This window comes from Abramis brama (assembly GCF_963993115.1).
Source record: "Abramis brama genome assembly, chromosome: 12".
NCBI classification, from domain to species: Eukaryota; Metazoa; Chordata; class Actinopteri; order Cypriniformes; family Leuciscidae; genus Abramis; species Abramis brama.
This window is the reverse complement of record NC_139974.1, coordinates 13,233,287-13,254,472: the sequence shown is the minus strand read 5'-3', so window position 1 is coordinate 13,254,472 and position 21,186 is coordinate 13,233,287. Positions and strand designations below refer to the sequence as shown.

The following is a 21,186-nucleotide window of genomic DNA, read 5'->3' as shown; positions in this document are numbered from 1 at the left end:
GTGCGCAACCAGTCTCCTGTGCGCAATGGGAGCGGATCCTCCAATTTAAGGAGCTAGTCTCCCTCCGTCCGCAGGGGACGGAGGTGAGAGAGTTCAGCCGGAGGTTCAATAGCGCAGCTGAGGGGTTGAACCTTAGCGAGGAAGCTCGTAAGGATTTATTTAATAATGCGCTTGACGAGCCGATGGACTGGCTGATCCGAAGAGCATTCGATTGGGTCCGTTTTGAGGCGATGGTGGAGGGTCTCATTCGCCATCGGGAGAGAATTGCCAGGGAGTCCCAAGTCCGGTGGTCTCAGTTCCGGTGGTCCCAGTTCCGGTGGTCCCAGTTCTGGTGGTCCCGAAACGGAGGAGGAGAAGGAAGACTCCCTCCGTGACTGTTCTGGTGGTCCCTGTTCTGGTGGTCCCGAGTCCGGTGGTCCCAGTTCCGGTGGTCCCGAGTCCGGTGGTCCGGAGACGGAGGAGGAAGAGAAACCCCTCCACAATGACTTGTCCGGTGGCTCCTAACCCAGAGACCATCCCGGAGGTGACTGCCATCCCTGACGTGCCGCCCAGGCGTCCTGCTCTGCCCGTGCCGCCCAGGCGTCCTGCTCTGCCCGCGCCGCCCAGGCGCCCTGCTCTGCCGGCCCCGCCTGAGCTGCTCGCCCTGCCGGCCCCCCCAAGCTGCTCGCCCTGCCGGCGCCACCGCAGCAACCTGGCACGTCTGCCGATCCAGAGACTGTTCACGTCACGTCTGCCGATCCAGAGACTGTTCACGTCACGTCTGCCAATCCAGAGCCGGTGCCTGTTCCTGAGCCGGTGCCTGTTCCTGAGCCGGTGCCTGTTCCTGAGCCGCTGCCTGTTCCTGAGCCGCTGCCTGTTCCTGAGCCGCTGCCTGTTCCTGAGCCGGTGCCTGTTCCTGTTCCTGAGCCACTGCCTGTTCTTGAGCCGGTGTCTGTTCCTGTTCCTGAGACGGTGTCTGTTCCTGTTCCTGAGCCGGTGCCTGTTCCTGAGCCAGTGCCTGTTCCTGTGCCTGAGCCGCTGCCTGTTCTTGAGCCGGTGTCTGTTCCTGTTCCTGAGCCGGTGCCTGTTCCTGAGCCAGTGCCTGTTCCTGTGCCTGAGCCGCTGCCTGTTCTTGAGCCGGTGTCTGTTCCTGTTTCTGAGCCGGTACCTGTTCCTGTTCCTGAGCCATGGCCGCCTGAGCCTGTTTCTGTGCCATGGCCTCCTGAAGGGTCGTCTTCTCCCTGGCCTCCTGAAGGGTCGTCTTCTCCCTGGCCTCCTGAAGGGTCGTCTTCGCCCTGGCCGCCCGAGGGAAAGTCTCCGCCCTGGCCGCCCGAGGGAAAGTCTCCGCCCTGGCCGCCCGAGGGAAAGTCTCCGCCCTGGCCGCCAGATGGACTGACATTTCCGCCCTGGCCTCCCGAACTCTGTGAGCCGCTCTGGCGTCCCAAATGTTTTGTTTCCCCTGTCCCGCCCTGGTCTGTCCCTCCCGTCCCGCCCTGGTCTTATGGAGCGTCTGGTAGCCGCTCCGTAGGGAGGGGGTAATGTCACATGCCTGTCCTGTCTTGTGCTGCACATGGGTGTTTTGTTATTTTGGGCCATGTGCTCAGGTCATTGTCTGATCCCTCCGCCTTGTTATCTGATTATTGTTTGAGTTCATCCACCTGTTCCCTTCTGATTAGTTTCCCTTTATAAGTCCCCTCTTGTTTGCAGACTGTGTCGGTACGTTGTCTAATGTTTCCCGTTCCCCGTGATTCTCAGTACGTTCATGTTCTGTTTTTGTTTTGTATTTATTAGTTGTGTTTTCCCCGTCGTGGGTTTTGTTTTGTGTTTGTTTTCTTTTATAATAAACATCATTCTCCAGCACTTGAGTCCTCACACCTTTTTGCATTGCACCAGCCGTGACATCTTCACCTCCAAGATCGTCTGAGACCAGCCACCTCGACAGCTGCTGCAACAATCAGTTTGCATAACCAAAGAATTTCTGCACAAACTGTCAGACACCGTCTCAGGGAAGCTCATCTGCATGCTCGTCGTCCTCATCAGGGTCTCGACCTGACTGCAGTTCGTCCTCGTAAATGACTTGAGTGGGAAAATGCTCACATTCGATGACGTCTGGCACTTTGGAGAGGTGCTCTTTTCACGGATGAATCCCGGTTTTCACTGTACAGGGCAGATGGCAGACAGCGTGTATGGCGTCGTGTGGGTGAGCGGTTTGCTGATGTCAAAGTTGTGGATAGAGTGGCCCATGCTGGCGGTGGGGTCATGGTATGGGCAGGCGTATGTTATGGACAACGAACATGGGTGCATTTTATTGATGGCATTTTGAATGCACAGAGATACCGTGACGAGATCCTGAGGCCCATTGTTGTGCCATTCATCCACGACCATCACCTCATGTTGCAGCATGATAATGCACTGCCCCATGTTACAAGGATCTGTACACAATTCCATGTCACCCATTGAGCATGTTTGGGATGCTCTGGATCGGCATATACGATAGCGTGTTCCAGGTCCTGCCAATATCCAGCAACTTCGCACAGCCATTGAAGAGGAGTGGACCAACATTCTACAGGCCACAATCAACAACCTGATCAACTCAATGCGAAGGAGATGTGTTGCACTGCGTGAGGCAAATGGTCACACCAGATACTGACTGGTCCCCCCTACACAAAATATATATATATATATATATATATATATATATATATATATATATAATTTTTTGTTTGTTTGTTTTAGTTTTATTTATTTCCCTTTAGTAATTTTAACGCTTCAACCTAAACTTATTTCAGTTAGTTGACAAAACATCATTTCTAATTTTTATTTTCTTTAAAAGGTTAGTTCACTCAAAAATAAGACTTAAGTTCATCTTCTGAACTCTGAAATATTTCTGTCCTTCCATTGAAAGTCACCCAAAACTCTTATACAATTTGTACACTATATCTCAAATATATTAAAGCCTGTTGAGGATAAAGAAATTATGACAGAATACTTTTACTTACTTTCTCAATTTCACTGGCTTTTCTCTTCCCCATCTCACCTTTAGCTCAAATGTCAATGAAGTCACCGTCACAATCGCAGGGTCTGTCTGCGATGTCCAGTCAGCCAGTGAATCGCAAATCATCTGTGTGACCAACTCTCAGCGCAGATCCCAAGAAACTCAAGTGCGAGTCCAGCTGGGGAACAGAGGAATTGCCAGAATGGTAATGACAAACGTGACATAAATATATTTGACCTTCTTAAACAGCACAGTGACAAACTAAATACTTATTTATTCTCAATATATATATATATTATTAAATAATAACAATAATAATAATAATATATGTGTCCGTAATATCAATAATATAATAATGTCTGTCCACTCTCTCAGAATAATGCTACCTTCTTCTACATTGACGTATGGTCGTCTCCCTATACATGGGGTGGTCTCTCCCCTCCTGAGGAGGGCATGTTTGCTGTAATCACTCCTGGCCAGACCATCCTCCTGGACACCAGCACCCCAGTTCTTAAGATGCTCCTTATCCAGGGTATGCTCATTTAGACAAATGCTGCCTTTATTAAACAAAGCCTTGGTACACTTACACTCAGTTAATGTGAATGTCTCTTTCCTATTTAGGTGGGCGACTGATTTTTGATGAGGCAGATATTGAGCTGCAGGCAGAGAATATTCTGATCACAGATGGTGGAGCGCTGCAGATCGGAACAGAGCAAGTCCCCTTCCAGCACAAGGCCATAATCACACTGCATGGACACCTGCGTTCTACAGAACTTCCTGTCTATGGCACCAAGACCCTGGCTGTCAGAGAAGGGGTGTTGGATCTGCATGGTATGCAAATAAACAACACTATTTAGGTTCAAATTTTTATGTATATACATAATATATTATATTAAATATTTATAAAATAAATAAATAAAATAAGTGTATATATATTAAATATACATTATTGGTCAAAAGTTTGAGGTCAGTAAGATGTTTTTATTTTTTATTAATACAGTATTCACAGCAAGGATGCATTAAATTGACCAACAAGGACAGTAAAAGCATTTATAATGTTACAAAAGATTTGCATCTCAAATAAAGGGTGTTCTTTTGAACTTCCTATTCATCAAAGAAAACTGCATCAGTTTCCACAAAAATATCAAGCAGCACAACTGTTCTCAGAATTAATAATAATAATAATAATAATAAAAAATGTTTCTTGAGCAACAAATAAGCATTTAAAAATGATTTCTGAATAATCATGTGACACTGAAGACTGGAGTAATGATGCTGAAATTTTAGCTTTATTTAGAGTTGGTCTATACATACATACACACATACATACATACATGTGTATGCCTTTTGCTGTCGATTGATTAAATTTTTTTACTAATTTATTGCACATTTTTCTGTAATTAATCACGATTAATCGCACCTAACATTAAAGTTTTTAATATATTTTTATATTGTAATACATCACATTGAATCTCCAAAATAATTTACAACATTAAGACAGTATATTTAAAATATTTGTTTAAGGCATCTTTTTACTAAGCACTACGAATGAAGGCCAGCATCACTAATACCTGTACTGATGTTTTTTTATATCTCTGAAGATAAAATAAAAAAATATATGTATGTTTTGTGAAGTTTTAATATGCAGAAGTGCGAACAAGATTTGTGGGCCTGTTTTCCAGTGAATGTACTAAAAAAAAGTTTTACTGACCCCAAACTTTTGAACGGTAATGCAAATATTAAATAATCTGCAAAATGCATAACCATAAACATTGAACAGATGTACCTTAAACAATATTTTTTTATTATTATTATTATTCCTTTTTTTTTGTCTGTAACTTGACTAAAGTAACAGAGACCTCAGAGGTACTGGAAAATTTGCAACTAAAAGGTCACAAAGTCAGAAACACAAAATGAAGTGATCCTCACAAATATAGAGATGACCTACATAACATACCCTGAAGGCTCATTTAATTCAGAGAGCCCCTTTGGTGGGCTTCACAGAAGTAATCACTTCCCTGCAGTGAGAGGTTTTGTTCAGGGCTTAACTACAATCCTACTTCTCCAGGAATCCCTGTCCCTATGCCATGGACTCGCCTTTCTCAGACTGCACAAAACAGCTCCAACACGCTGACACTGATGGATGCTGTCACATGGAAGACTGGCGACGAAATTGTCATCGCTTCCACTGGGCATAGGTATTGATGCACCGCCCAAACCTACAGTGAAATTTCAGGTTGATTTAATTGAAGCTACTGACTTGCTACAGAGACTGAACTACAACAGTGTAGGAACAAGGGCAAAGGAAATGAAATATGTTGCAATTGTTCTCTATAAAATGGTCCCAAATGAATTCATTTAACTTAAAAAAATACATAAACATTTTTGCATTTTTAGGTGATATCATTCAATTTGTTTTGGGGTAAAAAAATTAAATTATTGTTTAAATTCTTCTTGCTCAAAATTGAATATGCTAAATGCTATAAAAATATGCAAATAATGATGCAAAAAAGTTATCAGTGCTAATGCTAATAATCAAAAATGTGTTTTGGCTGAATTCACAGACACAGTCAGCGTGAGAATGAGTTGATGAGAATTGCCTCAGTTTCAGCTGACGGTAGGACCCTCACTCTGACCGAACCACTGAAATACACTCATCTGGGTGTGTCTGTCATACTGCCTGATGGGACAGTTTTTGAAGCGAGAGCAGAGGTGGGCCTTCTTACCAGAAATATTGTTGTCCGTGGATCCAACAACGTGGAGTGGAATGATCAGATTGCAGCTTGCCCTGATGGATTCAACACAGGTTTGGATGTTATTTCCTAAACTGTTTATGGAAAGACAGACAGCTAAAAGTCATGTGATTGGCAATTTTCAAATTTTATGAATGCTTTTGCTTACAGGGGAATTTGCCACCCAGACTTGTTTCCAGGGTAGGTTTGGAGAAGAAGTAGGGAGTGACCAGTTTGGTGGCTGCATCATGTTCCACGCACCACAACCAAACCAAAATCTGGCAATTGGCAGAATTGAATATGTTGAGGTAAATGTTAATTTACTGTTATTTAAAAAAAAATTGGAGACCTTTAAGAATAAATATTTTTCTTGAAATCTAATCATGGCATTATGTTTGTCATTGTCTTCGTTCAGCTCTTCAATGTTGGACAGGCGTTCCGTCTGGGACGCTACCCAATCCACTGGCATCTAATGGGTGATGTTAAGTTTAAGTCATACGTGCGTGGATGTGGCATTCACCAGTCCTACAACCGTGCCATCACCATCCACAACACCCACAACCTATTGGTGGAGCGTAATGTCATCTACAATATCATGGGTGGAGCCTTCTTTATTGAGGATGGCATTGAGACTGGCAACATTCTGCAGTACAACCTGGCGATATTTGTAAAACAGAGCACCAGTTTGCTAAATGATGATGTAACTCCAGCTGCATACTGGGTCACCAACCCTAATAACACCATTAGGCACAATGCCGCGGCTGGTGGGACACATTTCGGCTTCTGGTACCGCATGCACGATAATCCCGACGGCCCTTCGTATGACGCCAACATCTGTCAGAAGAGAGTACCACTAGGAGAGTTCTTCAACAATACGGTGCATTCACAGGGCTGGTTTGGCTTGTGGATCTTCCAAGAGTTTTTCCCAATGCGTACTGGCAGCTGCAGGTCCTCTACACCAGCGCCAGCGGTCTTCCGTCGCTTCACTTCCTGGAACAACGAGAAAGGTGCTGAGTGGGTGAACGTAGGAGCGGTTCAGTTCAGCGAGTTCCTAATGGTCAATAATGAGAAGGCAGGAGTGGAGGCCAAGAGGATCATCCAGCCGTATGTCAGCGGATGGGGACTGAATGGAGGGGCGGCCGTGGTCAACAGCACTATGGTGGGTCATGTGGATGAGCTGGGGCTGGGGAGCGACTACTGCACTGCTCGTGGTGTTGTCCTGCCCCTGGATGATGGTATGAGCGTCATCAACACAAAGTTTGTGAACTTCGATCGTCCATCGTGTGCTGCTGTCGGAGTGGCAGAAATAGTTGGAACCTGCATGTTCCGCTGTGGAGGCTGGAGTGCGAGGTTCAGTGGGATCCAGTACTATCAATCACCCAACAAGGCCTGGTTCAGATGGGAGCATGAGGTGGCGCTAGTAGACACTGATGGGTCCCTGACAGGTATAGAAACATTAGATATTACAATATATAGATATATGATAACTTGAAAAAAAAAACTTTTATCCGTGTAACAATATCTAAATTCAAAGGATATTGTTTTAGCTTTATTGGCATGGTAAAACTCAAACTTTACACTGACAAAGCATTGGTAACATTAACATAAAAATAAATAAATAATGAATATATTTTTGCAAAGGGAACGTTAGGTACCAAGGAATAACCTGCTCGACCCGAGACACTGCTTTCCGGGAACAGAGTGGAGTGTTGGCGTCCCTGCTGCAGTGTGTGACAACACTATTAACTTCCACCGCTTGGTCGTCTTCAATCCCTCACCACGTTCACTTCAAGCTAAAGATGTGACTCTTACCAACTCATTTGGTAGGATGAAATAATCTGGGCGATTGAGCCATGAAAAAAATGTGTAGCATATGTTAGACATGTTTCTGTATAATTCTTTCTGTACTTTTTTGGTTTTCAGAATGTTCTGTGGACTTCAGTTTATGATCTTAGGGGCAAATCACAAAGAACACTTTTTTCAACATGAAACAGGGCAGTAGAATGAAAGAAATGTTAGGTCTAAAGACGCATTAGTTTAATTTGTGCTTGAGTGCCGCATTTTTAGAATGTCACGCACGACACTGCGAGATGCGAGCGCAATGGTCAAACGTCTACTCTAGTGCATGTTTACATAGAAAATCACCCCCCAAAAAAAAGACATTTACTTATTGATTATAGACAAAAAATAATAATAATAGTAACTACAGATTCCGTACACTAATAATGGGGAGCGTTCTGTATTTGTTGGGTTGAAGTGAGCTGTGATGCTTAGAAAAAGGCACAACAACTCATGTCTTACTGTCATACCTCTCTTTAGGAACATGCGTGCTTCCTTTCCTTCAAAAGCTTGTGACCCACACATATGGCTGGATGGCAATGCTGCCCACCGGCCAAACCTATAACTGGTACTTTGATGGTGCTTCCCAAATCACTAACATCTCATACAATGGAATAGTCTACGGTTTTCAGGTAAAGTGTGCACACTAAATAATTCAATATGCTTTCAAATGAAAATTAGAAAATTGTGTTATACTCACCCTTATATTGTTGCAAACCCATTTACTGTTATTTATACTGTTATTAATATCTGAGGAACACAAAATGACAATTTCCTTTATATAATCTTTAAGCAGCTCTTGTCACAGAATAGTTAATAGTTATTATGCAAAACTCCATAAGGGTAAAAAAAAGAAGAAGAAAAAAGAAACCCAGACCGTTTATTTTGACTTACATCAGGGGTTTAACTATTTGCTGTCCAGGAGCCCTAATTATGATAAGGATGCTATATATTTTTATATATAAAGACTCATTTATAGTATATGAGAAAAATATGTGTATTAAACCTGTTTTAATAAATTATTTTTGTTATATTTATATCTACATTTCTAGTAGCCACTACTATTAATTCATTCAATTCAGATTTTTATAAATCATTTTTCACAATAAATAAATTTTACATTAATTTTAGCATGACAACCCTTGGACAATAAAACTATGCTTTTAATTTTGTTCCATCCAATTAAGGTTGTTATTTACCAAGTCATTTTTTTCTCTCTTTCTCCATTACAGGCAGAAAATTATATAATCATGAATCACAACCTGACTCAGACACCTGACCGCTTCCGCATTATAGATGACAGGAATGGTTCTTCCCAGCCCCTGAACCCCACTGTGAATGTAAATGGGGACTGGTACTTTAACGAGTCATCCAGAAGCCTCTATTACATGGGTAAAACTACTTGTCTTTTCACCCAGGACATCTATGCTTTCTTTGTATTTAAAGAGGGCACATACAGTATCATGCTTAAAGTACTTTGCAAAAAAAATAAAGATTTTGAGTTTTGTGACTACAGTGTCTGGAAGAGACCGTGTGACTAGCCGGAGGAGGAGGAACAGTGTGGACCGCTCAGCTGTAGACAGATCGTTGGACTTCAGAGTGTATCAGTGTTACTATCCCAACTGTATTCAACCTATCCCTCCAACTGCTCCTGTAGTCAATCCAGCCAACACAACTGCCCGCAGACCTGCAAACTTCATCTATGTGTATGTTAACACACACACATGCTAAGCACTTTTACTTTTTCATATAATGATAATAATAATAATAATAATCACTCTTATATAATAATAATACCTATTATTATTATTAATATTTTGTATCGATTGACCTTGCTAATAAAACATATGTTGGGTTTAGTCTCTGGTCAAATACATCATTCTGGCGGTCAAGCTCAGAGAATAACTTCAATGTGCCACAAGAAGGCTCTGATGTGGTCATTCCAGCTGGTAAGCATCTCTAATGTGACAAATCACAAGCAAAGACAAAGAAAAAGCTATTTATCAATATGTTATTTCATTAAAAAATGTCCCATTATTTCTCGAAGGCATTTGGATGGTTGTAGATGTTGTAGTCCCCTCCCTGAACAAGCTGAAAATAGTTGGAGTTCTGGAGATTCCAGACACAAACAATGGCACCTCCAACAGCAGTGTTTCTCAATATAATAACATTGTTCTGAATGCCACATACATCTCCATTCAAGTAAGCACATAACTACATTCAAATGGCATCTTACTGCTATAGACATCTTAGGATTGTTACACCAAATCAGAACCAGACTCTTCCTGTCCTGTGTGCTAGTTTCACTTACTTGTCCATACTAAAGACGCTAACTCTATCTGTACAATATATGTTCATTTGACTCAATCAGGGTGGACGTCTGATTGCTGGGTGGCCTGATGAACCCTTCAGAGGTCAGCTGCAGATTATACTGAGAGGAAGCCATTCCACACCAGACTGGCTATTACCATCTGGACCAAACCAAGGGTCCAAAGTTCTAGGTAAATCAACCTGAATAAAAATAAAGAAATCTCATTATTGATTGTATATGCATCAGATACGTTCCTCTCAATCGTTTGCCAACTTAAGTGTTGATTTGAGTGGAAACATTGTCTTCCAGGTGTGTTTGGATCTCTTGAACTTTATGGTATGCCACACAACGTGTATCACACTAAGCTGGCTAGCACGTCCCAGGCAGGAAACAGCACTCTCTCTCTACAGGAACCTGTGGACTGGAAGGTCAGAAGCTTTATAAAAATAAAAACAAAAACGGAGACCTTAAGAGAACTATTCAACATCCTTGTGTTATTTGGTGATGCCATTTAGATTTCATGCATTTGTGCTCTGAACCATTATACTCTATGTTTGAATAAAACACTTTTATTTCCTCCAGGTTGGGGAGAAGATCCTGCTGTCCACGACCAGCTATGACCCTTGGCAGACAGAAATCCGCACCATAACTGCTATCTCAGATTATGGCCGCACACTTACTCTGGACCAGCCTTTATCATTCACACACATCGGTTAGTCCCCCTAGATTATAGATAATGCCATTATAGCAAAAATATCAGTAAAAATAGGTACACAAATATATAATTATTAATATTTATGTGTGATATTTTATTAACGTTAGTGTGTGTGTATGTTTATATATATGATATAAGCAGCAATTCATACATTTTTACATATAGAAATACATAAAGTAACATTATAAATGCCTTGACTTCCACTTTTGATTAATTTAATTCATGCTTTCTGAATAAATGTTTTAATTTATTTTTAAATAATTACAATTAATTAAATTAATACAAGGTTTGTACAAGGTGCTTAAAGTGCTTGAAGTACTTGAATTTTACTTTTTAAAATGTAAGTCCTGGAAAACCATTGAAAACAGCCATATTTATGAAAAGGTACTTGGAAAGTGCTTGAATTATTCAAAGACAATATATGTGAAATTAGTGTTTAATTTTATTGATAAAACAATATTTTCCCATCTGCAGCCCATCTGATATAGATATAGATATAGAGCCGTTTCACATGGCTATAAATGATAGTGATATTGCTCATATCCAAGTATATGATACAGCTTTCATTCATTCAGGTCAATCATATATTCATGAGGGAATAAAACAGTTTGAATAAGGAAAGCAATGTCTTTGTCATAGTATCCTTTCAATTGTTAAAATAACCACAGTCATTGCATCTGCCGCACTTTTTTGTACCATTTTGTTTTATTAGTTTAATTTTATTTATCTGATTACCTTTTTTAAAATTTGAAATATAATAAAGATATTGTTTGATAAGTGACAATCTCTGATTGTTGTCTTTGAAAATCAAAAAAAGTAGTGCTTGAAAAGTCCTTGAAAGTCCTGGAATTTCATTTTACAGTATCTGTACGAACCCTGTTAATATTAAATGTATTTGGTCATATAGGGGAGAGCTACAGTGTGCCAGGTACTTCAAGAAGTTATCAGCTTGCAGGCAATGTGGCTTTACTGACCAGGAACATCAAGATCATTGGTCAGGAGTCCCCAGAAATGTACACACAGTCTTATGGGGCCAGAGTGCTGGTGGGAACCTTCTTCAGTGGAGGAATTGATTGCAGAGGTATAATCTTTATAAAATACTCACATTGGGCCTCATTCATGAAACACAATTCAGAAGAATCACATGCAAAACCAGTTACACATATTGATGCATTCAATTAAATGAGCTTTATGTACATTTATGTAAAAAATTTATATATATGTTTAGTCATGGTTATGGTTTAATTACCTGGAAGATAAGAGAAAGCAGAAAAATAGTAATGTTTTGTAGTTTTAATAAAAAAGAATCTTGCAAGCAGTCATATTCAAAGAACTTCATGTCAAAATGATATTTCAAAATGATAACATCACTTGCTAATCAGACCTTTTCAGCACAATGTAAGTAATGAAAACTCACTAAAGCTGTTGATAACTTGCCTCACAGGAAAAGCCCAGATCAGAAATGTGCAGTTCTACCACACCGGGCAGGAAGGATGGAACGACCTGTCAGACCCACGTTACTCTCTGGTGTTTTATAACCTGGGAGGGGTGAGAGAAAGTCTTTACACAGTACATGATTATCACACATATTCCTTTCAACTACTTACTGTCACAATATTTTTAGGTGGCTGGTGAGTCTTACGTCAAGGGATGTGCTTTTCATGACGGCTTTGCTCCTGCTATTGGTGTTTTCGGAACAGATGGACTGAGTATTGATGACAACGTGATCCATCACACCGTTGGAGAAGGTGAAGATTCATTGGCAGCTTCATTGTTAGCACAAAAGGAAAATACTATTAAACAAAATGTAATCACTATGGAGTTGGGTAATATGATTTAGCACTTTTCTATTCTGCAATTATTATTCAAATCTCCAAGGAATCAGAGTCTGGGGTGACAGTAATGCCATCAGGAGGAACTTGGTTACCCTGACACTGTGGCCTGGATCGTACAATGGCAGAGCGGAGGAATTGAACTTTGAATGGAATGCAGCCATTGAGGTAACCCTTAAAGAAACGTACTGTGATCGGATGCAAGTACCATGGTACTGTTCTATAACATGGTTGAGAATTATTACCATATTCATTTTCATTTTTTTCCATTTTGATGGCACTCCAAGGTACAAGAATGGTTTATTACATGTTCAAAAAACATAGTATTACCACGGTACCTGTACATGTAAAAAAAATCCATTGTATTACTGGCTGATAGAGGCTGATAGATTAGTTCCAGATAAAGAACTGACATATTAGTGTTCATGTTGTAGGTGAGTGAGGCAACCAATACAGTTCTTCAAGGGAATATTGTTGCTGGCTATGAACGAGTTGGATTCCGAATTGATGGTGAACCATGCCCAGGTATAGAAGCCAATAATTATTTTCAAAAATAAAACCACAACACAAGAAAAAATGTAAATAAAAAAAATTAAATGATACAAGTGAATTTAGGCATCACAATACTATAATGTACAGTAAGAAAAAAAATATTTTGAATTTTGCTAAAGATTATTAAACTTTATTACTAATTTATTAATGTATTCCAACAATATGTCAAAAGGATCTCCAAATTCAGTGGCTCAATGGAGTCAGAATGAGGCACATGGCGGTCTGTACGGACTCTACATGAATAAAGATGGACTTGCTGGTTGCTCTCAAATCCAGGGCTTCACTGTCTGGAGGAGCTTTGATTTTGGCATTTATGTTCAAGTATGATAAATGATCTGCAAACTTCCTACTATAATAACCTACAGTAACTGCAAAGCCAAGTGTTTTATTGATCAGATAAATTGTTAATTTCTAGTTATACAAATGCACTGTACTGGTCTGGTGAGCATTAATGTTTTCCTCTCCTCACTTCCAGGTATCCATGAATGTGTTAGTTTCTAACGTGAGCCTTATTGATAATGGAATGAGTATCATGCCTCTCATCTACAGTCCTCCCTCGCTCAGCCACACATACTCTGACAAAATAGTCCGTGTACAGGTGAGGATGCACTATATGTCTTTTCGGTCAAAACTAAAGGCCAATTTACATTGCACCGACAGACGGCAACAGACACTTTGTAGGGTCAGTGTGTTACCTGTGAAGTGTATGTAAAGTTACATTCTGTAATCTGGTGACTGTCAGCATTGGTTGCCATCTCTCAGTAAAGTGTTAATTGGCCTTAAAAGAATAAAGGATTCTCATCCTGTTAATTTTTTTATAATTTTCTTTAAAAATCATCTCTACAGGGTGCCCTGATTGTGGGCAGCAGCCCTAACTTCAACTGTTTTGACAGTCTGTCCACAACTATGACCTACGCTAAGCTCAGCAAAAGCCACAGGGCCCCTCGCCCCCCCAATGGTACAATACATATTAAAGATTAATCTATGCACTACTGAATAATTTTATTTAATGTAATTGATCCATTGTCCGTACTTACTCTAAGCTCATTTTCTGTGTGCAAAAGGTGGAAGGTCTGGAATTTCCTGGCCGACATTTGAATCTAACCACAATAATGCACCACAAAAGCCTCACGCTGGACTGATGAGCTACAATACCATAGCTGGTCTAATGACTGTCTCTGGTGAGTCACATTCCTTCGAAATGTGTACGACTCTTCAGGTAAAACCTTCATTATACAAAAAAAGCGCATCTATTTACATTGTCTGTTTCTATTTTCAGACACAACTTTTGTTGGGTTCAAGAGTGTGTGCTCAACAGAGACAAATTACATGTTCATGACCAACCCGGGAAATGAGGATCTGCAACATCCAATCAGTGTTGAGAGGATAGCCAAGATAAACAGCACAGAGGACGCTCTGGCATACATTCATCGGCCTGATCTGGGGTAAACCAAAAGCTTATAGTCAATGTCAATTCACAAAGTTAACACTTAATTAGGGAGGTGTGAGACTAGCCAACTAAATGGTATTAAACGTTAAAGATCTGGAACGGAAAACTAAATTTATTTTTAACTCAGACCTTGCATGCATTAATTTTCTATATCAATATCCTAACAAATAGAAAACCTTTAAATAATGTATAGTTATAGGTACACATCAAACTTTTCCAATTTTGTGTACATGTGTAAAAATGGTATCCACTGGAGGCAAGTTGAGAGAACCCAAGTGCAGTTATTATAAACAAAAACAAACATGAAACAAAAACATGGCGTGGCGTGAAAACAAAAACCAAGGCATGAACATGAACTTGCACAACAACAGATTTACAGGAAACAATACTTGACAAAGACACATGGCAAACAAGAGGGTTAAATACACACAAGACTAATGACTAGACAAGGGACACCTGTGAACAATGAAACAATGAACCAATGACAACATGACACATCAGACAAGGGAACACATGGCAGGATCACATGACTTACAAGGGATCACACGACAGACAAGGAAACATGACAGAACAAACCCCAAAACAAAACCGTGACATGTCAATATTGCTTACGTTGATTAAGTGAATACTTAAGTTTAATGTTCAATGATAATGCAAGGCAAGCATGCATGCATATATATATATATATATATATATATATATATATATATATATATATATATATATATATGTGTGTGTGTGTACATATATATGTATGTATATGTGGTTTTATGTTTTTTGGATACAATCTGGGTAAGTACCTGGACATTTATTTCAACCTTCACACACTGCTCTTACTGACAGAATGTGAAATCAGGGAAGATTGGCCACCAGGCTGCGCATAAATAGGCGTGAAACCTTTAACAGTATATTTAAAAAATTCTATTTAAATGTTAATGTTCATCAGTTTTGGTACATCCATACTGTTAATAAAGTATTAGCCCTGAAAAAAAAAGAGAAATTTATGAAATATTATTAGGAAGACAACACTGAAAATGTATGACTGAGAGAACACCAATGTCAGGATGACCAAAAAGTGACTGGTTAATTTTTTCCACTCTTATATCTCAGCAAGGTGAACCCATCAGACTGTGTGGACATGGACTGTGATGCTAAGAAGAAGACGATGTTGAAGGATCTGGATGGCAGTTTCCTGGGTGCAGTAGGAGCAGTGGTGCCCCAGTCCGAGTACGAGTGGAACGGGGATCCCCGACACGGACTGGGCGATTACCGCATCCCCAAAGTCATGCTCACCTCTCTCAACGGCAGCCGGATACCTTTGAATCAAATCGCTCCTTACAAAGGTACAGTACATTTACAGTGATCTAAGAGAGAACTTAAAATGATGGAGCTGCTTTTAACGTATGACGTGGCTGTTTTACCTGTGCAGGAGTGATCAGAGACAACTGTACGTACATGAACACCTGGCAGAGCTACAAGTGCTTTGGGCTCAACTATAGGATGCTGGTCATCGAAAGTTTGGACGCAGACACAGAGACCAGGCGTCTTTCACCTGTAGCCATCCTGGGGGACAAATATGTGGATTTGGTCAATGGTATGACTCTTACCTCCCCCTGTAACACCTACTATTTTATGCATAATATAATTTAGGATTTTATAAAAGCAGAAAAGGTTTAAGGTTTGTGTATTATTTAATTTTAATCTTACTGTGAATATCTTGTTTCAGGCCCACAAGACCACGGCTGGTGTGCCGGCTACACGTGTCAGAAGCGAGTATCTCTCTTCCACGCCATTGTGGCCACTAATAAATCCTTTGACATCTATTTCACCAGCACAACCCCACAGAAGCTGAGACTTATGTTACTGAATGCTGGACCTACAGAGGTTAGTAAGATGGATTATACTGACAATAGACTATATTGACCTGTACGCATCTACAGGTGATACAAAATTTAGAACAATAAAGGCATATTAGGAGAAAACAATCTTTAATCAGTTTTATCCTGCATTATGTTATTAAAAGTACATTATTTTATTTTAATTTTGTCTTCTAATTTATTTTAATATTTTTTCAAATAACTTTGTTTTTTCTAAATTGTGCAGAACTTTGTGTATCTTTTAAATATTAAAAATAAATTAACTGATGAATCAATATCAATCAATTACAAAACATGATCCAGAAAAGTTGAGCTAGTTGGAAATGAATCCTTAAATAAATAAATAACTACATTATGGCCAAAATATATCCAACACTGCATCAAAATAAATGTGAATGCAAACCTGCAATTATATACAAAAAAATGTGTATATATGTATGTATATTATATATAACTAAATATATATTTATATGTATGTGTGCGTGTGTGTATCTGTAATTATTTAATGTTTCTTTTTTTCATGTTTTCATTTAATTTTTAGTTTTAACTTTGATATTATTTCAGTAGAACCTTAACTACAGTAATACTCTGTTGTTCTCAGGCTGTCAGGGTTGCTGTATTTTACTCAAACCCTCAGCGGCTGGATGTGTACGTTAACAACAGTTTGGTTGGTCCAACAAATGCTGAGTGGAATGCTGGCAAAACTGACTACACTCTGCGTGAGCCAACTTATACAGGTAGAGTACAGCACAATAATGCAAGTTAATACAGCTCCCTCTGCAGGCCAGAAGACCATTTTTCAACCTAAACAACAATTCTTACTTTGATTCCTCTCTGTGCTTCTCAGGGCAATACGTTCCCAGTTTCAACTCCAGTCACGGCTCCAACTTCTTTAACCAGGACTACAAAATGCTAAACATACTACTTCGTGGCTCAGAGCCGGTCCAAATCCGCACCTCTCCGGTTTTGTTCCTGGCCTTCAACCTCCCAGCCATGACTGAGGCGGAGTTCTTCGGGGAAAAACTGATAAGAAATCTGGCTTTACTTCTGAAAATACCGGCGAACAAGATTCGAATCACCAACATCGTCCGTGAGGGTACTAATGCTAGAAGGAGGCGTTCGGCAGGACTGACGGTGCAGGTGGAGATCAGGGAGCCCCCTGTTCAGACATCCACCAACAGCACCACTGGTGAGAGCAAGAATAAAATAAATGACAAATACAACATTTAGATCACAATACAATGTTATAAAATGTATAAACCATCTGCAGAAGACCAACAGTTTGCGGCCCTGAAGAACATTGCTGACGATCTGGGCCGCGCTGCTGTCTCAGGCAATCTGAGTCAGTCCATCGGCTTCAATGTGTCATCCTTGGGCGTCATCCCTCCTCCACCCTCTTCCAGTGACCCCACCTGGAACGATGTAAGATGCTAATCAGATCACATGACCAAACTCACTAATAGGGATGTCCCGATCAGGTTTTTTTGCCCTCGAGTCCGAGTCCGAGTCATTTGATTTTAAGTATCTGCCGATACCGAGTCCCGATCCGATACTTCTATAATGCAAAAAAAAAAAAAAAGAATAAAGAAGAGCGAAAAAAACAGATCCAGGATGTTCCTTATTTTTTATTTAATTCACCTTATTTTAACATTCAACAACTCTGTTAACAAACAGAGCACTTCTGTGAGGTAGCTTGAACAATAAAGTAATAAATAAATTCTTCACTTTTGAACTTTAGTGCAACAGTAAATATTAAAAAAAGTCTAATATATAAACAAATAGCACCTCAACTTAAAATATCCGGTAGGCATGTAAACAAATAAAAAATAAAAGTGCCACAGTGTTTGCAAAGCCAGTAATGTGCTTTTAGGAACTGCACTCCTAACTCTTACGCTGGTTTCACACTGCACTGTTAGCAGAGCGTGCAGCGCGTATTTTTTTCGCCGCCCATGTTAACAGATTAAACCAGGCTTTAGAGCATTCACACCGCGCGCAGAGGTGGCGCGGCAGTGCGTAGCAGAGCAGAGCAGGAGTGCCGTGATCGTTTCGGCGCCGAGTCTATTTTTGCTGCGCCGCTTTTGCAGAATTAAAGTGACAATACATTGATCATGGCCAAAATACACCGCAGTTTTATCCAAAAAGTGCATTGATGATATCTATTGTGTTTTAAACAGTCAATCAAATGACCAACAGCAATTTAAAAAGAAAACAAATGTCCAAAAACAAACTTGTTGCCATAACAATAAAAACAAAGATGAACCAAAAGTTATATAAATGAAATTATTAATAAAATAAGCTTCTTGACAAGTCTTTTCTCTTAAATGTATTTGAAAACGAAAAAAAGCAATGCCAACTTATCCATTATAGACTCTGTCTGTACACAACCCGCGCGGTTCAGCCGCGCGTGACAAACGCTGCATGAAAGCAAAACGCGCGTGTCCTGCTCCTGCTCAACATATGCACTGCTCCTGCGCTGCTTACACTCTAATAACGCGTGCAGTGTGAAACCGCCGTAACTCTGTGTCACCGCATAATAGAGGTGTTAAAAAATAATGAGAATATAAATACATATATATCCGAGTCCTGATCGGGAGGTAACGTCCGATTCCGATCGAGTCTGAAAACACGCGATCGGGCCCGATTTCCGATCACGTGATCGGATCGGGACATCCCTACTCACTAACATTTTAAAATGTTGTGATGATGTCAGCCAGCATCTGGGAATTTTAATTGAAACATATACGACAAAGTTGATATTTAAATCAATATCCTGGGTTCAATACAAATTAAAGCAAAAATCTGGGTTACTGTGAGGCACTTACAATGGCAGTGAATGGAAGCCCAGAGACTTTGGTGTACACTGTTTTTAAAAGCTTTGATTTAATGTGTGATATGAATAAACCTGGACCTGGAAACAGTATTCGATACGTCATGACTTAAAGGTAGGGAAGGCAATTTCAGAGAGGCTAGCAATTAGCAAGCTAGGTTTGAAAGCATGAAATCCCACCCTCCCTTCAGAGCGTCTCCAAAGCCACACCTCCTTCAAAACACATGAAAGCATATGGCAGAGTCTGCAAAACGTCACAAGATGAGAGATGGCATTAAATTACCTCATGTCTGAAAGCTCATAACATTACAACTTAAACAACTTGAAGACCTCTGACCTGTACCACCTGACTGCTGCAGATTCATTTGTTGTGTTGACATAGAAACGCATAAATCCGAGTCTGAGGGCATGCACAGCTCCGGTTAGACGGTCTCGGGTTGCCATCTTGTAATGACAATTACGATGGCATGAACGCAGCATAAGCTCACTGTTTTGATTCAGGATTCGAACCTGCTCCTGGAGGGCCACTGTCCTGCAGATTTTAGCTGCAACCTCAATGAAACACACATGAACCAGCTAATCGATGTCTTACTAGAAACTTCCAGCAGGTGTTTTGAGGCAAGTTGGACCTAAACTCTGCAGGACAGTGGACATTCAGGACCGAGTTTGGACACCCCTGCAGTACAGTAAAGCACACAATATGCTTTTCCTTATTTGAACTGTAACGGTCTCTCTCTCAGGTGGCCACTCAGGAGGTGACCCGTGAAGACCAGCAGGTGGAGACGGTCAAGACGGTATCATCCCTGAGGGTGGTGGTCCAGCCAGTGGCCGGATCGTCACTCGGACCCCTCAGCGTGCAGCCCAGCATCATGGCTCTGGACACAGCGGTGAGATTTCATTAAAAATATCTGATGCAAGTTTTCAGGGGCCGGTGACACCAGCTGTGCTTGAGCACAGTTTTGATGTAAAGTGGCATAAAGTTACAACTTGCCTTTATTCTTTCTGTGTTAAACTGACTCGTCTCATTTGTTCAGAGTTTGCAGTGCTCGTAAATGTAATGGAAATATTATTAGACCTTTTAAATGCTCTTACTCAATTGATTTGTTCATGATCATTGTTAGTAGTCTCTAATGATAAGTTTTTTTGTGCGTTTGTTGTCAAAGGGTTATATGTTTAAAATGCATCAAGTGTCCCCAACTCTGTTGTATTTTATGACCCTTTAATTAAGAACTTATGAATGACTGGTGTAACTAGTGATATGGTGACACTATGTAACTAATGACTAGGTGATTGATTACTATGAAACCACACCTGGTATCGAATAAGCAGAGCATCTTTTTTGTGTGTGTCTGTTTCCAGGGTGACTGTGTGTCCGTGGGTGTGACGACTCTAACCATCTCAGCTGTGCTCAAAGATGCTAACGGGAATCCAACAGAGGGGCTTTACGGAAACACCACCATCCCGTTCAGTGGCTGCTGGGCCAATTACACTGACTTAGCCATCTTCACAAGTGGTGGGTCGTCTCTATTAGCCTATATGATTTAGATTTTGGGGGGGGCCAATGTCACTTGTTATTTTAAGCATTTACAATAATTTCTCTCTCTGTACTTCTTCTAAAGGTGATAACTTGAAGTTGGCCTTTACTCTAAATGAATGGAAAGCTGAGTCCAGATCTTTTACGCTCAGATCACCTACAACCCCGTCTTCTGTAGTCGTCACTAATGGCAATGGTTCTGGCTCCAGTCCAGCTATCTCGTCACCATCTGTGTATCTGCTCATGTTGTTGAGTGGTTTACTCCTCCTGCTCAGGGGACTCTAGAACCAATGAAGAAGTGCACTCTTATACATATAATATATATAACCTCGTCTTCAAATGATTTGCCTTTGTCTATATACTTCTGTTGTTTTCCCATATGATCATGAGCTACAACTATTATTCTAAATCTGTAGTACAACAATAACAACTGTTACTTTTAACTAAAGTTTTTATTTTTCTTTATTTAAATCTATTCCCATTACTTTGGAATATGACACATTTATATGCTTTCTTATATACTCAATAAAATCAAGTTCTAGC

The 21,186-nt window shown here is 40.3% G+C and overlaps 1 protein-coding gene across 1 annotated transcript in view; it reads left to right on the top strand.

Moving 5' to 3' along the window:
- Positions 1 to 21,186, top strand: part of LOC311093137 (fibrocystin-L-like) — a gene marked incomplete at its 5' end in the record, with an annotated part of 73,736 nt that extends 52,550 nt beyond the window's left edge. Inside the window, 35 exons of the mRNA XM_084130288.1 lie at positions 3,023 to 3,179; positions 3,350 to 3,506; positions 3,596 to 3,805; positions 5,043 to 5,172; positions 5,539 to 5,780; positions 5,878 to 6,014; positions 6,122 to 7,186; positions 7,358 to 7,529; positions 8,026 to 8,177; positions 8,778 to 8,937; positions 9,062 to 9,251; positions 9,406 to 9,494; positions 9,593 to 9,747; positions 9,917 to 10,046; positions 10,166 to 10,284; positions 10,439 to 10,568; positions 11,479 to 11,652; positions 12,016 to 12,119; positions 12,196 to 12,319; positions 12,450 to 12,571; positions 12,838 to 12,928; positions 13,128 to 13,276; positions 13,431 to 13,553; positions 13,802 to 13,913; positions 14,020 to 14,136; positions 14,235 to 14,400; positions 15,516 to 15,748; positions 15,835 to 15,999; positions 16,132 to 16,289; positions 16,884 to 17,019; positions 17,130 to 17,471; positions 17,553 to 17,704; positions 19,850 to 19,996; positions 20,469 to 20,622; positions 20,729 to 21,186. Coding sequence (XP_083986414.1) covers positions 3,023 to 3,179; positions 3,350 to 3,506; positions 3,596 to 3,805; positions 5,043 to 5,172; positions 5,539 to 5,780; positions 5,878 to 6,014; positions 6,122 to 7,186; positions 7,358 to 7,529; positions 8,026 to 8,177; positions 8,778 to 8,937; positions 9,062 to 9,251; positions 9,406 to 9,494; positions 9,593 to 9,747; positions 9,917 to 10,046; positions 10,166 to 10,284; positions 10,439 to 10,568; positions 11,479 to 11,652; positions 12,016 to 12,119; positions 12,196 to 12,319; positions 12,450 to 12,571; positions 12,838 to 12,928; positions 13,128 to 13,276; positions 13,431 to 13,553; positions 13,802 to 13,913; positions 14,020 to 14,136; positions 14,235 to 14,400; positions 15,516 to 15,748; positions 15,835 to 15,999; positions 16,132 to 16,289; positions 16,884 to 17,019; positions 17,130 to 17,471; positions 17,553 to 17,704; positions 19,850 to 19,996; positions 20,469 to 20,622; positions 20,729 to 20,928 — 6,364 coding nt within the window. The 3' untranslated portion in view covers positions 20,929 to 21,186. The remainder of the gene's footprint in view (positions 1 to 3,022; positions 3,180 to 3,349; positions 3,507 to 3,595; positions 3,806 to 5,042; positions 5,173 to 5,538; positions 5,781 to 5,877; positions 6,015 to 6,121; positions 7,187 to 7,357; positions 7,530 to 8,025; positions 8,178 to 8,777; positions 8,938 to 9,061; positions 9,252 to 9,405; positions 9,495 to 9,592; positions 9,748 to 9,916; positions 10,047 to 10,165; positions 10,285 to 10,438; positions 10,569 to 11,478; positions 11,653 to 12,015; positions 12,120 to 12,195; positions 12,320 to 12,449; positions 12,572 to 12,837; positions 12,929 to 13,127; positions 13,277 to 13,430; positions 13,554 to 13,801; positions 13,914 to 14,019; positions 14,137 to 14,234; positions 14,401 to 15,515; positions 15,749 to 15,834; positions 16,000 to 16,131; positions 16,290 to 16,883; positions 17,020 to 17,129; positions 17,472 to 17,552; positions 17,705 to 19,849; positions 19,997 to 20,468; positions 20,623 to 20,728) is intronic.